Source organism: Copadichromis virginalis, linkage group LG18 (genome assembly GCF_057382275.1).
Source record: "Copadichromis virginalis isolate Kocher_CV1m ecotype Utaka linkage group LG18, C_Virginalis_male_GT1.1, whole genome shotgun sequence".
NCBI lineage: Eukaryota > Metazoa > Chordata > Actinopteri > Cichliformes > Cichlidae > Copadichromis > Copadichromis virginalis.
Window position 1 is genome coordinate 29,766,786 of NC_140635.1, and position 13,265 is coordinate 29,780,050.

At 41.6% G+C, this 13,265-nt stretch overlaps 2 protein-coding genes and 1 long non-coding RNA gene across 7 annotated transcripts in view; 2 read left to right on the top strand and 1 right to left on the bottom strand.

Annotated features, from left to right (window-relative positions):
- Positions 1-4,760, top strand: LOC146688258 (E3 ubiquitin/ISG15 ligase TRIM25-like). The gene is made up of 8 exons (XM_085439903.1): positions 1-112; positions 286-543; positions 665-982; positions 1,273-1,365; positions 1,454-1,526; positions 1,616-1,705; positions 2,059-2,115; positions 2,820-4,760. Exons 2-8 carry the CDS (start codon positions 286-288, stop codon positions 3,350-3,352), a joined length of 1,422 nt encoding a protein of 473 aa, XP_085296029.1. The 5' UTR covers positions 1-112; the 3' UTR covers positions 3,353-4,760.
- Positions 4,379-10,839, bottom strand: tox4a (TOX high mobility group box family member 4 a). Its single transcript, XM_085439902.1, has 9 exons — positions 10,735-10,839; positions 10,556-10,621; positions 10,152-10,442; positions 9,815-10,060; positions 8,167-8,505; positions 7,926-8,006; positions 7,108-7,833; positions 5,170-5,309; positions 4,379-5,084 (listed from the first exon to the last, which is right to left on the bottom strand). The coding sequence occupies exons 1-9, from the start codon at positions 10,837-10,839 to the stop codon at positions 5,027-5,029; spliced, it is 2,052 nt and encodes a 683-aa protein (XP_085296028.1). The 3' UTR covers positions 4,379-5,026.
- Positions 10,205-13,265, top strand: part of LOC146688260 (uncharacterized) — a 12,035-nt gene continuing 8,974 nt past the window's right edge. For 3 of the 5 annotated variants that reach the window (XR_014916537.1, XR_014916540.1, XR_014916539.1), the window contains exon 1: positions 10,794-10,857. This is a non-coding gene — a long non-coding RNA (uncharacterized LOC146688260). Of the gene's footprint in view, positions 10,463-10,791; positions 10,858-13,265 lie in introns of those variants that run through there. The other 2 variants (XR_014916538.1, XR_014916541.1) reach the window with 2 other exon arrangements.

The following is a 13,265-nucleotide window of genomic DNA, read 5'->3' on the forward strand; positions in this document are numbered from 1 at the left end:
CACCAGGAAGTATGAAACATAACACTGAGGTGCTTTCACTTTTAGCAATGTATGTAGTGAAGACAGAAAACGAATAATCCCGACAAGCCTCCGACACCTTTTGGATAACGAGGTAGGCATTAAATCTTCGAGTGCCTTCATGCTGAGGTTGATGGTTTATTCAAAGCAAACTCAACAGGAAGTGTTTAGACCCACAGTAGTGTGACGCTGGAAAAAGTTTGCATGTCACGCCTTCCTTCTTGCTCTTTCCACGCTCGCTGTCACTCGTATTTTTTATTTTCAGAGATGGAAGATGCAGAGGAAAGCCGGATGGAGGAGATGCTCATGTGTCCAGTGTGCCAGGACATATTCAAGGATCCTCGGCAGCTGCCCTGTGGACACAGCATGTGTATGACATGCCTGGAAGGCCTGATGGATCACTCCTCAGACGTCCCATTCAAGTGTCCAGACTGCAGGGCGCATTTTGGTCAGGTTGTTACTGTGCAGAAGAGCTACGCGCTGGCCAGCATCGCAGAGGACTTCAGGCTGAGCAGGAGGACCAGGGTGCCCACTAGATGCACTTTTTAGAATCTCAAATCTGTTTGGCAGTCTTAAAAAGTGTAAACAACTCTGCGGGACTGCAATACATCATTCTTCATGTCAATATCTGACATTTTCTCCCCAGGAAAAGCAGACAAAATGTGTGTACTGCGACTACTGCCCAGAGAAAAACATCTTGGCTGTCAAGACATGTACAAAGTGTGAGGTGTCGCTGTGCAAAGAGCACGTCAAGGACCACCAGAAGCTGCCAGTGTTCACTGGGCACCCTCTGGTGGGACCGCTGAGCGACCTCGCAGAGAGGAGGTGCCCACAGCATGAGGATGAGGTGCTGAGGTACTACTGCAAGTCATCCAGACGCTACATCTGCAGCATTTGCACACTGGAGGGCAAGCAGCTTAACGTGGCCACTGAGACCTCCACTGTCCTACGGAGACAACTTACCGTGAGTTTAATAACCATCTTGGACTCAATGTTGCACAATCAGGTTATCTTGATTCATTCATTGACCTCTTAAAATCCACCTGGTCACGGGCAACCAGTCTAGGGTTAGGGGTAGGATCATTTCAGCTGTACTGCTAAAATGAATGTATGAGACTAACAACTTCATATCTGCAAATATATCTGTTTAATATGTGAGTAAAACAAAATGAAAATCTGAATCGCAGCCTAAGACTGATTGCTATTTATAGATGTTAAGGCAATTTAAGGTAATATTGTGTGTGCATTTGACAGGAATACATGGACCAGCACTTTAAAACGCTCATGGATCAAATCACAGAATCCAGCAACACTGTAAGAAAACTGCAAGAAGACATTCATCATAACGTGAGTCCTGTTTCCTGACATCTTAATATCTCATTTCAAGGTGTTTACAGTTTGTTCCTGTGGCTAATGTCCTTTTCTTTGAACCCAGAAACAGAAAATGAACTCCATCAACGGTGTCACCATAGTCCTGCTCTTACTCTGGTTCATAGTTCTCTATTACGGTAATAGAACCCCGAGCCCCTTGTTCTTGTGTTTCTTTTGTGTCTATGTGTAAACTCACTCACGTCTGCCTTTTCTTTCTTTCAACCAGCCTACAACTTCTCTGTGGAGAACCAGACGCTGACAGAAGCGCTGGACGAGCAACAGAACCGCGTGCATGACATCTATTCCACGATCGCAGGTAAGGAGGGTTCAAGTGTCCATTTCACTGATGGAGTTATGCAGTGCAAATCTTTCTTTGTCAGCCCTGCATTGTTTGCTGGGTGCTAATCTAGACGCTACCCCTGCTTCCAGTCTTTATACTAAGCCAGGCTAACGTTCTTCTGAGTCTTTTTTATGTATCACACAGCAGCTTTCATATCCATCTCCTGGCAAGATAGTGAATACCGTATTTCTTAAAGTCAAAATGTTCATGTCTGTGTGGTAATGCAGGGCTGAACAAACCTTTTATCTGCTTTTTTGTAAACTATAATTACTAAACTCTAATTCTGTTCCACTCAGAAGTCTGAATAACATTTATGTATCCCTCCATAGAAAGTTTGGTTTATCATTCCATGAAAAGCTACAGACCTAAAGAAACAGAAGATCAAGGTAGGACTGGCATGAGGTTATTCTTTTTGGTAGCATTTGCGTGTGTGTGATTCTGTCTGTTAAGCTTGATAGCTTGAAAAGTTTTGAATGAATTCTGGTAAAGCTTTGCAGGGGTGTACAATTTGTTTGGCTTACATCCATCAAGGTTTTCAGGGTCAACTGATTTAATGGATGAAAACTGACAAAACGTGTTATAACTTAGAAACTGTTTTAAAATGTGGTGTGTATTCTCAAGATATATAAAGTACCATATAATGATTTAAAGTCATTCAATTCAGTTTCACTTATATGGTGCAAAATCACAACACCTGTCACATTTGACCTCTGACCTCACTTTTACATTTGCACTGTATTGCTTGTGTTGAGACAACTGTGAGTGTGGCAGAATTAGGAGAAACAAGAATATTGAGATTGAGTGATTGAAAGTAAGACTGCAACATTTATTGAACGGAAAACAAGATTGAGAATTAGGAAAAGCGCAGGTAGGTCATCTGGTGACCTCCTAATGGTTAGCTACGGTAGCTTTAGCTACAAAGCTAAGGTAATTGCTTTAAAGTCTTAATAGACTTTGATTTTGTCTTATTTGTTCTGTAAAGTGTTTTGAAAGGCACTTCTAAATAAAATGTATTATTATTATTTTAAAACTGGGGTAGCAACAAAACACTGTATGTAAATGTACTTATAGTCGTGTGTCTGTTTGTCAGGAGCTCTCATGTTGGACCTCAACACTGTCAATCACGTTCTTGGAGTGTCTGCTGATCTCAAAACAGCTGAGAGAGTGAACGCAAAGCTGGATTATCCCAACAGTAACAGCCGTTTCGATGAAGCCCCGCAGGTCCTCTCCTCCCAGTGCTTCTCCTCTGGTGTCCATGTCTGGGAGGTGGAGGCTGAGGGGCACTGGGACATTGCTGTATCCTACAAGAGCATCCAACGAAAGTGCAAGGAAACCAGCGCCTTCGGAAACAACACAGAGTCCTGGAGTCTTGTGCACAAAGGCAAAGGGAACCTGTTTGCCTGCCATAACAAAACCAAAACTCCTGTATCTCGTGCCTTGCAGAGCAGCCGAATAGCAGTGGTGGTTAATTTCGAGGAGGGCAGCATCTCATTCAGTGCTGTAGATTCCACCGTCACACAGCTGCATGAATTCAAGGCTGAACTGAGTCAGCCAGTGTGTCTGGGTTTGGGGCTTCATCACGTGGATCCACCCAGCCGAGTGTCCATTGTCAAAGCTTCCTGAATAATACCGCACACTGTCCCAACATTCAGACAACACTGTGTGCACACTGCCTCAAGTTCAGTGGCCTGAACCAAAGAGAAGATGCTTCAAAGCCAAATCACACCTCAGGAATTTATTTTTATATTGTGAAGCTTTATATGACATGCAAAGTGTGTTAAATACTTGATTTTCTGGTTGTAGATACTTATTTTTAATATAAATCTTCTTACAAGTCTTGAATAGCTTCCAGATATACAAATTGTAAGAATTTTAACATCTGACAATTCATCGTGCCACTTTTGCAACAAATATGCACCTTAACCCCGTCAGTTTTATTTAAGTACTGGATTATCGCTATATTTAAAAATACACTAAATTAAAGCAAAAATAGCTGCAAGAATATGATTTAAAACCTTTGAACTGATTACTTGTAAAATGCAGTTTGATCCATATCTGAGAGATATATGGGAACCAGAATAGATGACTTCTGAGACAACTGCAAGAAATCCATAAGTTTCGATCTCAGCTTTCCTTCTCTTCACGTCAAACGTGAGCTGACACATTTGACGTGGCTGAACATGCACGATGAAGAGTTTGCAGCTTTTTTGAGAAAATGAGCTCAGAACAACCTGAATCTGTAACCTTTTCTGAATAAAAGCCATGACAGGATAACTGTGAAAGCCAAAATGTAGTTTTGTCTCGGCACAATTAGATCAGAGTGAAAAGTCAATAAATTCACTTGGCATTTAAAGATTTGCCAACACAAGCTAGAACAGTCAAGTTAGGGCAACAGCACCAAAAACTGCATGTGTGTCTAAGTCAGCTGTGTATTTTTGCCTGCTCCCTTTAGGGGTCGCCACAGCAGATCACCTGCCTCCATCTCACCCTTTCCCTAGCATCCTTACCTGCCACACCACATCCATGAAGCTCCTCTGAGGTCTTCCTCTTTTCCTCCTGCCCTGCAGCCATGGTGTGTAATTTACAAGCAGGAGAGTTAAAAAGCCTTTGTAAGCTGGCATTGGGGGAAAAGATGGACAGAAACAGAAGTTTGAGCAATTTGTCTCATTTATTAACAAAACATGGAGGTTGAGCATTCTTGAACAACTGATTATTTTTGAAGAAAAAGGCAACAATCAGTCTGGCAGGCCTCCGTACAAAACAGGTTATTACAGTGATACAAACGTTCTCTGCTAACAAAACAAGAGTCCATTCAGTTACAGTTTCTCTCTCTTCATACAAAAGGAATTAACACTTAAAAATGCCAAACCATTGATTTTAAACCTTGATGTAGAAAATCAGTGAGCACCGAACGAGTTGCTTTTGTCCTCTTTTGATCGTCAACAACTTGTAATAAACAACTAGAAACTAAGAGAGAGAATATTATTGTCTTGATCATATCTCACACTAGCTGCCGTAAGGCCCCTTGGTGCCTCACTAAAAATGGCACACATACTCATATCATTACACATTTATCTACACTGCATACATGCCTTTAGTAACAAGGTTAACACTACTGGGCTGTTCCATTACAGCAATACCAGCTGTCCTGAAAAACAACTGTCAGACCTATGTTTCGTGTACAAATCGTGAAATGTATTTCTCTAACGCACCAGTTCTGCATCCACCCTACAGCTATCAACACATTCCTTGCGAAAACGAAGAAGTCTGTTGATGTGATGGACCGCAGCAGCTGTGTTACTTCACTGTTCCCATGTTCTGATTCTTTATGGAGCACCACGCCCTAAATACATCTCTGAAAGACAGAAAATATCATGTAAAAGAAAGTTTCTCTACATGTTGCTGAAAACAAAACAACTTCAGCTTTCACCTCTACACACCTGCAGTGAGTGGCCACACATTCATTACTGCAGTATTCTTTGTCCCAGTCTTCACTCTCTACTGCTGGGTTGTTGCAGCCTGCCCTTACGCACACAGTCTTCACTGCAGCGGTGTCCCGCGACGCACTCACCTCCATCTCCTGAAGAAAAAAGGGATTAATATCAGCAGATTTTACACAAGTCTAGGTTTGCCGCAGCTGTTTTTTCTCCATGTTACAATATGTTAAAATCAGAAGTGAGAATATATCTTTAATTTTGTTAGTTTTATTAAGAAAACTCTTGTGTCAAAGTCAGCAAACTCGCTGATATACACTACCAGTCAAAAGTTCTCATTTAATGGTTTTTCTTTCTTTTCATGACTATTTACATTGTACATTCTCTCTGAAGGCATCAAAAACTATGAATGAACACATAGGATGCTGTGGTAGCCATGCTGGTCTAGTTTTGAATAAATCCCCAACAAAGCACCCCCACACCATCACACCTCCTCCTCCATGCTTCACAGTGGAAACCATGAAGTATGGAGACCATCCATTCACCTTTTCTGTATCGTGGGCAGAACCAATGATCTCAGATTTGGACTCATCAGACCAAAGCACAGATTCCCACTGGTCAAATGCCCATCCCTTGTGTTTCTTGGCCCAAACAAATCCCGTCTGCTTGTTGCTTTTCCTTAATAGTGGTATCTTAGCAGCTGTCTGATCATAAAGGCCTGATTTGCGCAGTCTCCTCTGAACAGTTGATGTAGAGATGTGCCTGCTACTGGAGCTCTGTGTGCCATTTATCTGGGCTCTAATCTGAGGATGTTAACTTCACTGGCTGGTGACTTGGATGAATTTATCCTCAGCAGCAGAGGTGACTCTTGCTATTCCTTTCCTGGGACGGTCCTCATGTGAGCCAGTTTCGTCATAGCGCTTGATGGTTTTTGTGCCCATTCGTAGTTTTAGCAATTTTCCAGACTGACTGACCTTCAGTTCTAAAACTAATGGTGTACTGTTGTTTCTCTTTACTTAGCTGGTTGTTTTTTGCCATGATATGAATTCTAACAGTTGTCAAATAGTGCTGTCAGCTGTGTACTAAACTGACTTCTGCACAACACAACTGATGGTCTCAACCCCATTAAGAAGGCAAGAAACTCCACAAATGAACCCTGATAAGGATCACCTGTGAAGTGAAAACCATCTCAGGTGACTACATCATGAAACTCATTGAGTTGGTTTTTAAGAAATATAAAATATAAGACATATTTAGAGTTATCATTTTTTCTTGCTTCATAATTCCATATATCTTGCTTCATACATTTGATGTAGATACACACACCCCCGACCAATTTTATGAAATTACTCAAGCAATGCAAATCTGCATAGACTGATAAATCAAACAGGAATTTGTACTTTCCCCAAGTTGTGTATGTTATATTACAGAGGAGGTGAAAATCAGCAAACAGTTGTTGAACAGTCTTCCACTGTTCTTCTCCAAATATGGAGGGGAACGCTCCATTATTTACATTTTTCATTCATTCATTTAAAAATATGTCCAACTCAATTTCTGTGTGAAACACTCTGTGGAGTTTTAATTATTTTTGGAATTCCCTGCGTTTTGTCGGGTATTTCCATCAATTTGTAATAATAATAATAATAATAATAATAATAATGGATATTTAATCAGAGTAAAAAAGGGCAAAAACCTATGATGAAATCTCTGCTGTCTGCTGAAACAATAGGCAGAATAAATGATTGTTAGAATATTTGATATTAAAACATTAATTACAGTATTTGTTCTTCATTGGAATGAACTATACTCACTGAAGGGATATTATACCCTTAAAAAACTGAAACATACCTGTTAATTAAATCAACACAATTAGTCAGATGTGCTAACACCTGTAAAAGAGGATAAATCCCAAGTTTACTGAACCTTAAAAAGATCTAGCTTTACCTCTTCTGAAGGCAGCACTTCTGTAACATCGTCGTCGTCGTCATCGTCGTCTGCATGGCCTGACGTCTCAGCAGAATCGTCCTCTTGCAGCAGTGACACGACAGGTGGAGCCTGGGCAGGTGTGGTTTCAGTAGATGATGAGGCTGCTGTGCTAGGGACAATAATTGGCAGCGCCTGTTTTCCCTGAATGGGGGCAGGAACAATTTTTATCTGAAGTGGAGGAGGCGGTGTAGCTGTGACGGACACAGGGTGGCCTGGTGTTCCCTCGCGGGGTTTGGCCTGTAAAGGTGGGGGCGCTGGTGCCATCTGCTGGAGCCGAGGTGGAGGCGGGGCATTCTGCATCTGCAGCAATGGAGGCGGCTGACGCGAGGCGTTCGATACCACGAGGGTAGGCTGCAAGGCACGGACCCCTCCAGGCAACACGGTCACCACCTGCCCGCCTCCCTGCAGAATGTGCTTGGGGATTATGATCTTGGTGATGGTCTGGGTCGGAGCGACTGAAGCTGCTGGAGCAGAAACTTTGTTTGCCCCCGTGCGGGAACGTGTGGTCACCTCTGGGACGTCCAGGATGATGTTGGAGGCACAGATGTTAGTAATGGTGTTCTCTTCCATGGTGCTGTTTGCCACACGGGTTCCCTGGTGACCAGCAGAGGGAAGGGCAGCAGGAGTCGAGTTAACCACAGGTGGAGGTGGCGAGGGGGCAGTTTCCATCTCCTCGGTAACAGGCTAGAATGAGGCCATATTAAATACACGAGAAAAGTAAGTCCCAAGAAGCACAGCAATGGACTGGTTTTCTTTCAGAGACAACATGACGTTACCTGTGAGAGCTGGTTGGCTCTGTAAGCTGCGAGCGCTTTCAAATACTCTTTTTTGGCTGCTTCTGTCTTTCTCTTGTACACCTTATAAAAAAGAAAAAGAAGTTTGCTTGTGTTATATTGATGCATTTTTTCCTAAATTATTATAATAAATGCTGACATGCTAAAAAGGAGTCATTTTAAAAGGGGGATTCTACATATTCCTTCTTTGTTTGTCAGTGAAGGCATAACTATACGCAAACACCTGTTTCTGTTCCTCAGCCAGGCTGTCCCACATGGAGGCCACGATCTTCGACACCTCCCCGAAAGAAGCATTGGGGTTCTGGCCTTTAATCGCTGCCTGGGTGTCTCTGAAGAAGAGTGCGTACGCTGAAACCGGCTTTTGTGGCTCATTGGGGTCTTTCTTCTTCCTTCCTTTTTTCGCTCCAGCAACCACATTCGCTGATGCTAGTGTGGCAGGTTTACCCCCACCCCTCCGGGCTGTTCCAGGAGAAATGGATGATGGAAGAGCCAGGTGAGACGAAATGTTGGGGAGACCAGAGGAAGAGGAGAGAGACAATGGAGAGTCCACCAGAACACTCTTCTGAGAAGGGAGAGATTCAGTTGGAGAGATGGGAGAGCAGGCATTAGCTTCATCATCTCCAACACAGCAGTGACTGTTATTCACAGTGCAGGTAAAGTTTTCCACCTTCTCTCAATTTCTTCTATTTTCTTCATGTAACTCTTACTATATGTACGGTGTCAGATGTTCAAAGAAATTAAGCGATAAATGTATGTCAAGAAAAAAAAAGTACATCACTGAAGCTAAGGAGTAATTGCCAGCCCCCAAACTTATGAGCAAAATGTGGCACATTAAGCATCAACAACAGCAATCAAATGCTTTCAATAACTACAGATCGGTCTGACATTGTTACTCTTCTTTGCATGATCGCATTATTGAAGCCACATTGGAGAGTCTGTCAGTCTGAGCTGCTCTTCTCAGGTCAGAAGCTAACTGTAGGTATTGTTCCTGTGTGAAACCAGTATATAAATAATTAATTTAGCATTACCTATTATTTTCAATCTTAAAGAAAATCAGATGGAGTTTGTTCAGGTTAAAAGTAAATTGGAAAAAATATATATTAGTCACGTTTAAGAAGATTTGATTTCCATTAAAACACAACTTTCCACAACATCCTCCTGAGAACCAAGGAAAAAAGAATATTCCCATTGAAACTTTTTTTTGTGATTTCCTTCCTCTTTGGTGCTGAAAGAGGCCCCCCAAACATATGACATACCAATGGAAGCCCAGGATGTCCTCTACTTAGTATATCAGGACTTAAATGGGGGCTGAAATAAATATGGACCAAAAAACCGAGGAGATAAATGATTGGGCTGGTTCTCAGGAGGATATAACAAGCCTCTCTGGCAGATGAACTTCTCTTACGTACGGTCTTTTTGCAAAGTTGTGAAGCCATAGCATCATTAAAAGGTGATCGGTTCATTCCAAGAATGGTCCTGAAGCAGTACTGATTATAATTGTTTATGTTACCAACAGGCCAAGATCACATTTTGCACCCCCTTCTTATCCTGGAGTGCTACTAGCAACATCTGCTTCTGGAAACAGATTAATCAAGTGCTAGGCCGGCCTGGGTGTTTTTATTCTAGCTGCAACCAATTATCTCAACATCTTTTTGTTTATTAGGACTTATTAATGGGACACTTTTTGTTCTTTTAAACTGGACGCAGTGTTTACTCAAGTTACCTTGTTTGATTTTGTGTTAACATAACCACAAAATTTTATATGTTTACTTCACTGTAAAAGTTGGATTATAACTAATATGCAAATAGTTTGTAATCTAAACTACAGTTCCAATACTACGTTGAAAAACGATCCAGGTGTTTCTTATTACCTTGAAGTCATCCATGTCCTCGTCCTGTAAGGAACCTGCTGGGGATGGTGTTGCTGACAGAGGCTGCTTGGGCGCCTCTGAAGGGTGGCCAATGTTTTCACCTCCCAGGCCCAGTGAAAGCTCAGACTGGTTAATAGTAGTAAGGTGACCACTTCCCAAAAGACTATGACCAATGTCACAGAGCTGAACATCAATGGTCATGGGGGAAGAACTGCTGAAATGAGAACCACCAGAGTTGCCCAGTTCCTGTGGAGACACAAAATACAAACTGTAAATAAACCTTTACAGCCCTCAACAAACAGTATCGTGTGTGCGAGTCCACAGGTGAGGTACTTACCAGGGCTGAAGAGCTCAGCAGGGCTCCTCCTCCTGACTGGCCCATTCCCCCGAGGCTCTGCTGCTCCAGGCCTTGAGAACCAGAGTTTACAAAGGTGGAAGCAAAGGAAGGGTCATTGGCTTCTACCACAAGGTTGCTAACAAGGCTACGGGAGCCCGAAGGTCCCCCGGTTCCCTCTGACAGCTCAAAGTGGGCCACCGCATCACTGATACCCAGCGATGGATCTGGATCAAGGGAAATCGGGGGGATCTCGAAAACTTCATCCCCCAGACTAGGAGTATGAAATGTCTGCTGTATGTGCAGGAGAAGAGGTAATGAGTTAGTAACTAATGGACTGACGAAGGTTCGGTATAAGCAAAACGTGTGACACTGTACCATCATGCAGTTTCATGCAACCCACTCACCTCTGAAGACAAAAAGGGGTGTCCTGCTCCACTGATGGTGAGATAACTGTCACTGCCTTCCGAAAACTTAAAAAACAAACAAGCCAAAAAAAACCCCACAGATAGTTAGCTGTAAACTGCCGGTTCGATACCGTTAGTCTAAGAGACCTTTCATAAAAACACCGGTGTCGGTGAGTTACCTTATTTCCTTGGGAGTATCCACCATATGCTTGGGAGTCCAAAAACTCTGAGTCAACATTTTGAGCACAACCATCCGAGAGCTCAGAGTAGAAATTGAGATCCATTGTGAAATAAATTATTAGGTAAGGCTACCCCACACACTGTTCAATTTGTTTAAAATGGGATATTTTTTTAAACACACACCAATTTAGAGCAGCTACGCGTGTAGTAACTAAAGGTGCTAGTCGCTAGCTAGCTAAACACTGCTGACTACCATCACGTTGAGTTCGAAGAGATGTACCTTCGTCGTGAAGCTCGGGGGAAACTAGGATAAGGGGAGTGATTCAAAGTTCATAGGAACCAAAAACTCGCATATTAGTTAAATATTATGTGTTATATTATAGCCTCGCAAGGCAGAGTTTACCGGAGGCCCAAAACACACCCATTCAAACACCGGAGACCTACTGCTACTGCTGTGACTAGCGCCCCCTCCTAACCGACAGCAGTATGTCGTGCTAGATTCACGGGCCGTGGGAAAAATTGTAACTGTCACGTGTAGCGGTGCCTGTGTTTTGTTTTGTTGCAATCTGACAGCTATGAACGAATACCACATGAGCTTGTTTAGAAAACGAAAGAACAGGCGTTTCGCTTTTTTTGTTCTGCGTATAGATTTTTTTGGTCTAGAGGAAAGCACTCAAATGTCCAATGAGTCTTTAACCATACCTCACACCCGATGTCCCTAATCAGACTATTCCAATATAAAATTGATATATCAGGATTATTATAAGGTAGTATTTTGTAGGTATTACATGTAGTGATTTAAAATTAGTTCAAAAGTCACTTCCAAACAACCAGTGATCCCCTTCATTAACTAGTTCAGTGCTTGTTTGCTTTCATTTTATTGGCTCTGTTGTAATATTCATGAGCCCTTTATTTCATCTTATTTTTTAGAAATGCAATTGTCTGCTCTAAACACAAAACCTACATTTACTGTCTTGGTGCTATTGCTCATCTTTAATTCTTTGTGAATATCAATATACTTCTCAATTCTAGCCTACTTATAAAACTATGGTACATATCCCAACATAATGGACAGTAACAGCAATTTGAGAAATGCAGGAAGTTTTAATCACCCCTCACCTATTTTGTAGTTTTTCCTCAAAGTCAGTAGCAACAACTTGAAAGATCCCCATTAACCACTTTAAACATTACTGACGTTTGCTAAACTTATGTGATTTTTATATGCAAAAAAATATGTCCTTAAAGCAGCTAATCAAATTTGGATATTTGCTTGATTCCAAGTTCTTTTATGGTGGTGTGAGTCATAGAGGTGGGAATCACCAGACAGCCCACAATATGATATCACAACATGTAACTCAGGATACAATATCGCAGTTGTTAACATTTTGCAATATGCCAAGTGTTGCGCTAACATATATTGCAATCTATCACTTTTTTTGAAATTGCAAATTATGTCCTCAAAGTTAAACTTTGTCAGTATCTATTTTATCCACTAGGATAAATTTCAGTTATTTTTTTGACTGTCAAATGTTCCAACACTGTCACTAAAACCGGCCATAAACGTTGCCATAAGCCAGAGTCAGCCTGCAGTTAGAGCGGCAATTACATGCAATCTGTTTCTGATAATACAACAATTAACTGTGAGAAATCAAGGAAATATTACAGTTGTCTAAATAGACAGAAATTCACATTTAACCACTACATTTGTACTCAGCAACCTTCCTGTTTTATAGAAATATAACCAGTGAGTTGAGTTCCCTTGAGTTGTCCTTGTTGACAAAGACTCATTCAGACTGATGGCAACACGTTGGCAATCAGTCTGCATTTATCAAATCAAACAGTAATTATGTGCAATCCTTTAACAATCTGAGTGTGACAGTAGCCAGTGCAAGTCACACTGTGACCGTTTGCATAAACGTTGCATCCGATCAGGCGACATGAGGCCTCGTTTGTAATGTTCCCAGAGTATTTTAATGTATTTTACAAAACATTACCGTATTGATACAATATTACGATACCACGCTGTATCGACTCTTTTCCCTTCCACCAGTGAATAGTATGTACGATCACGCTACGGGGACCAAAAAAAAAAAACCCCAACTTAACCATTAATCTCTCTTTCCACCACTATCAGCATTTACTGAATGCAATTATTCCCCTTTTAGCGAAGGATTTTAATGAACCAATTTTATCAAATCCGAGTTATTTCTCAGGCTTCCTGTCCCAACTTAAGGATTTCCTCACGCTGCTCTGTTATGTAAACCTTAATCGCAGCCCAATCCTCAGGAACACCTGTATCCTAAAAACACACTAAGCTCAAGTTGCACCAAATATAGTGTTTGCACATCCGTGTTACATCATTATTTTCACACATTTAGCCTCGAGACAGAGTAAACTTCACAATAAATACTACTTTAGTTTCCAATATAGCTTAATAACTGCATAACATATCTCGGTTCAGGGGAAACGGGAATAATTGGAGCTCTTATACATCATCGTCTGCTGTAATCAGGGCATGACTATTAAACAG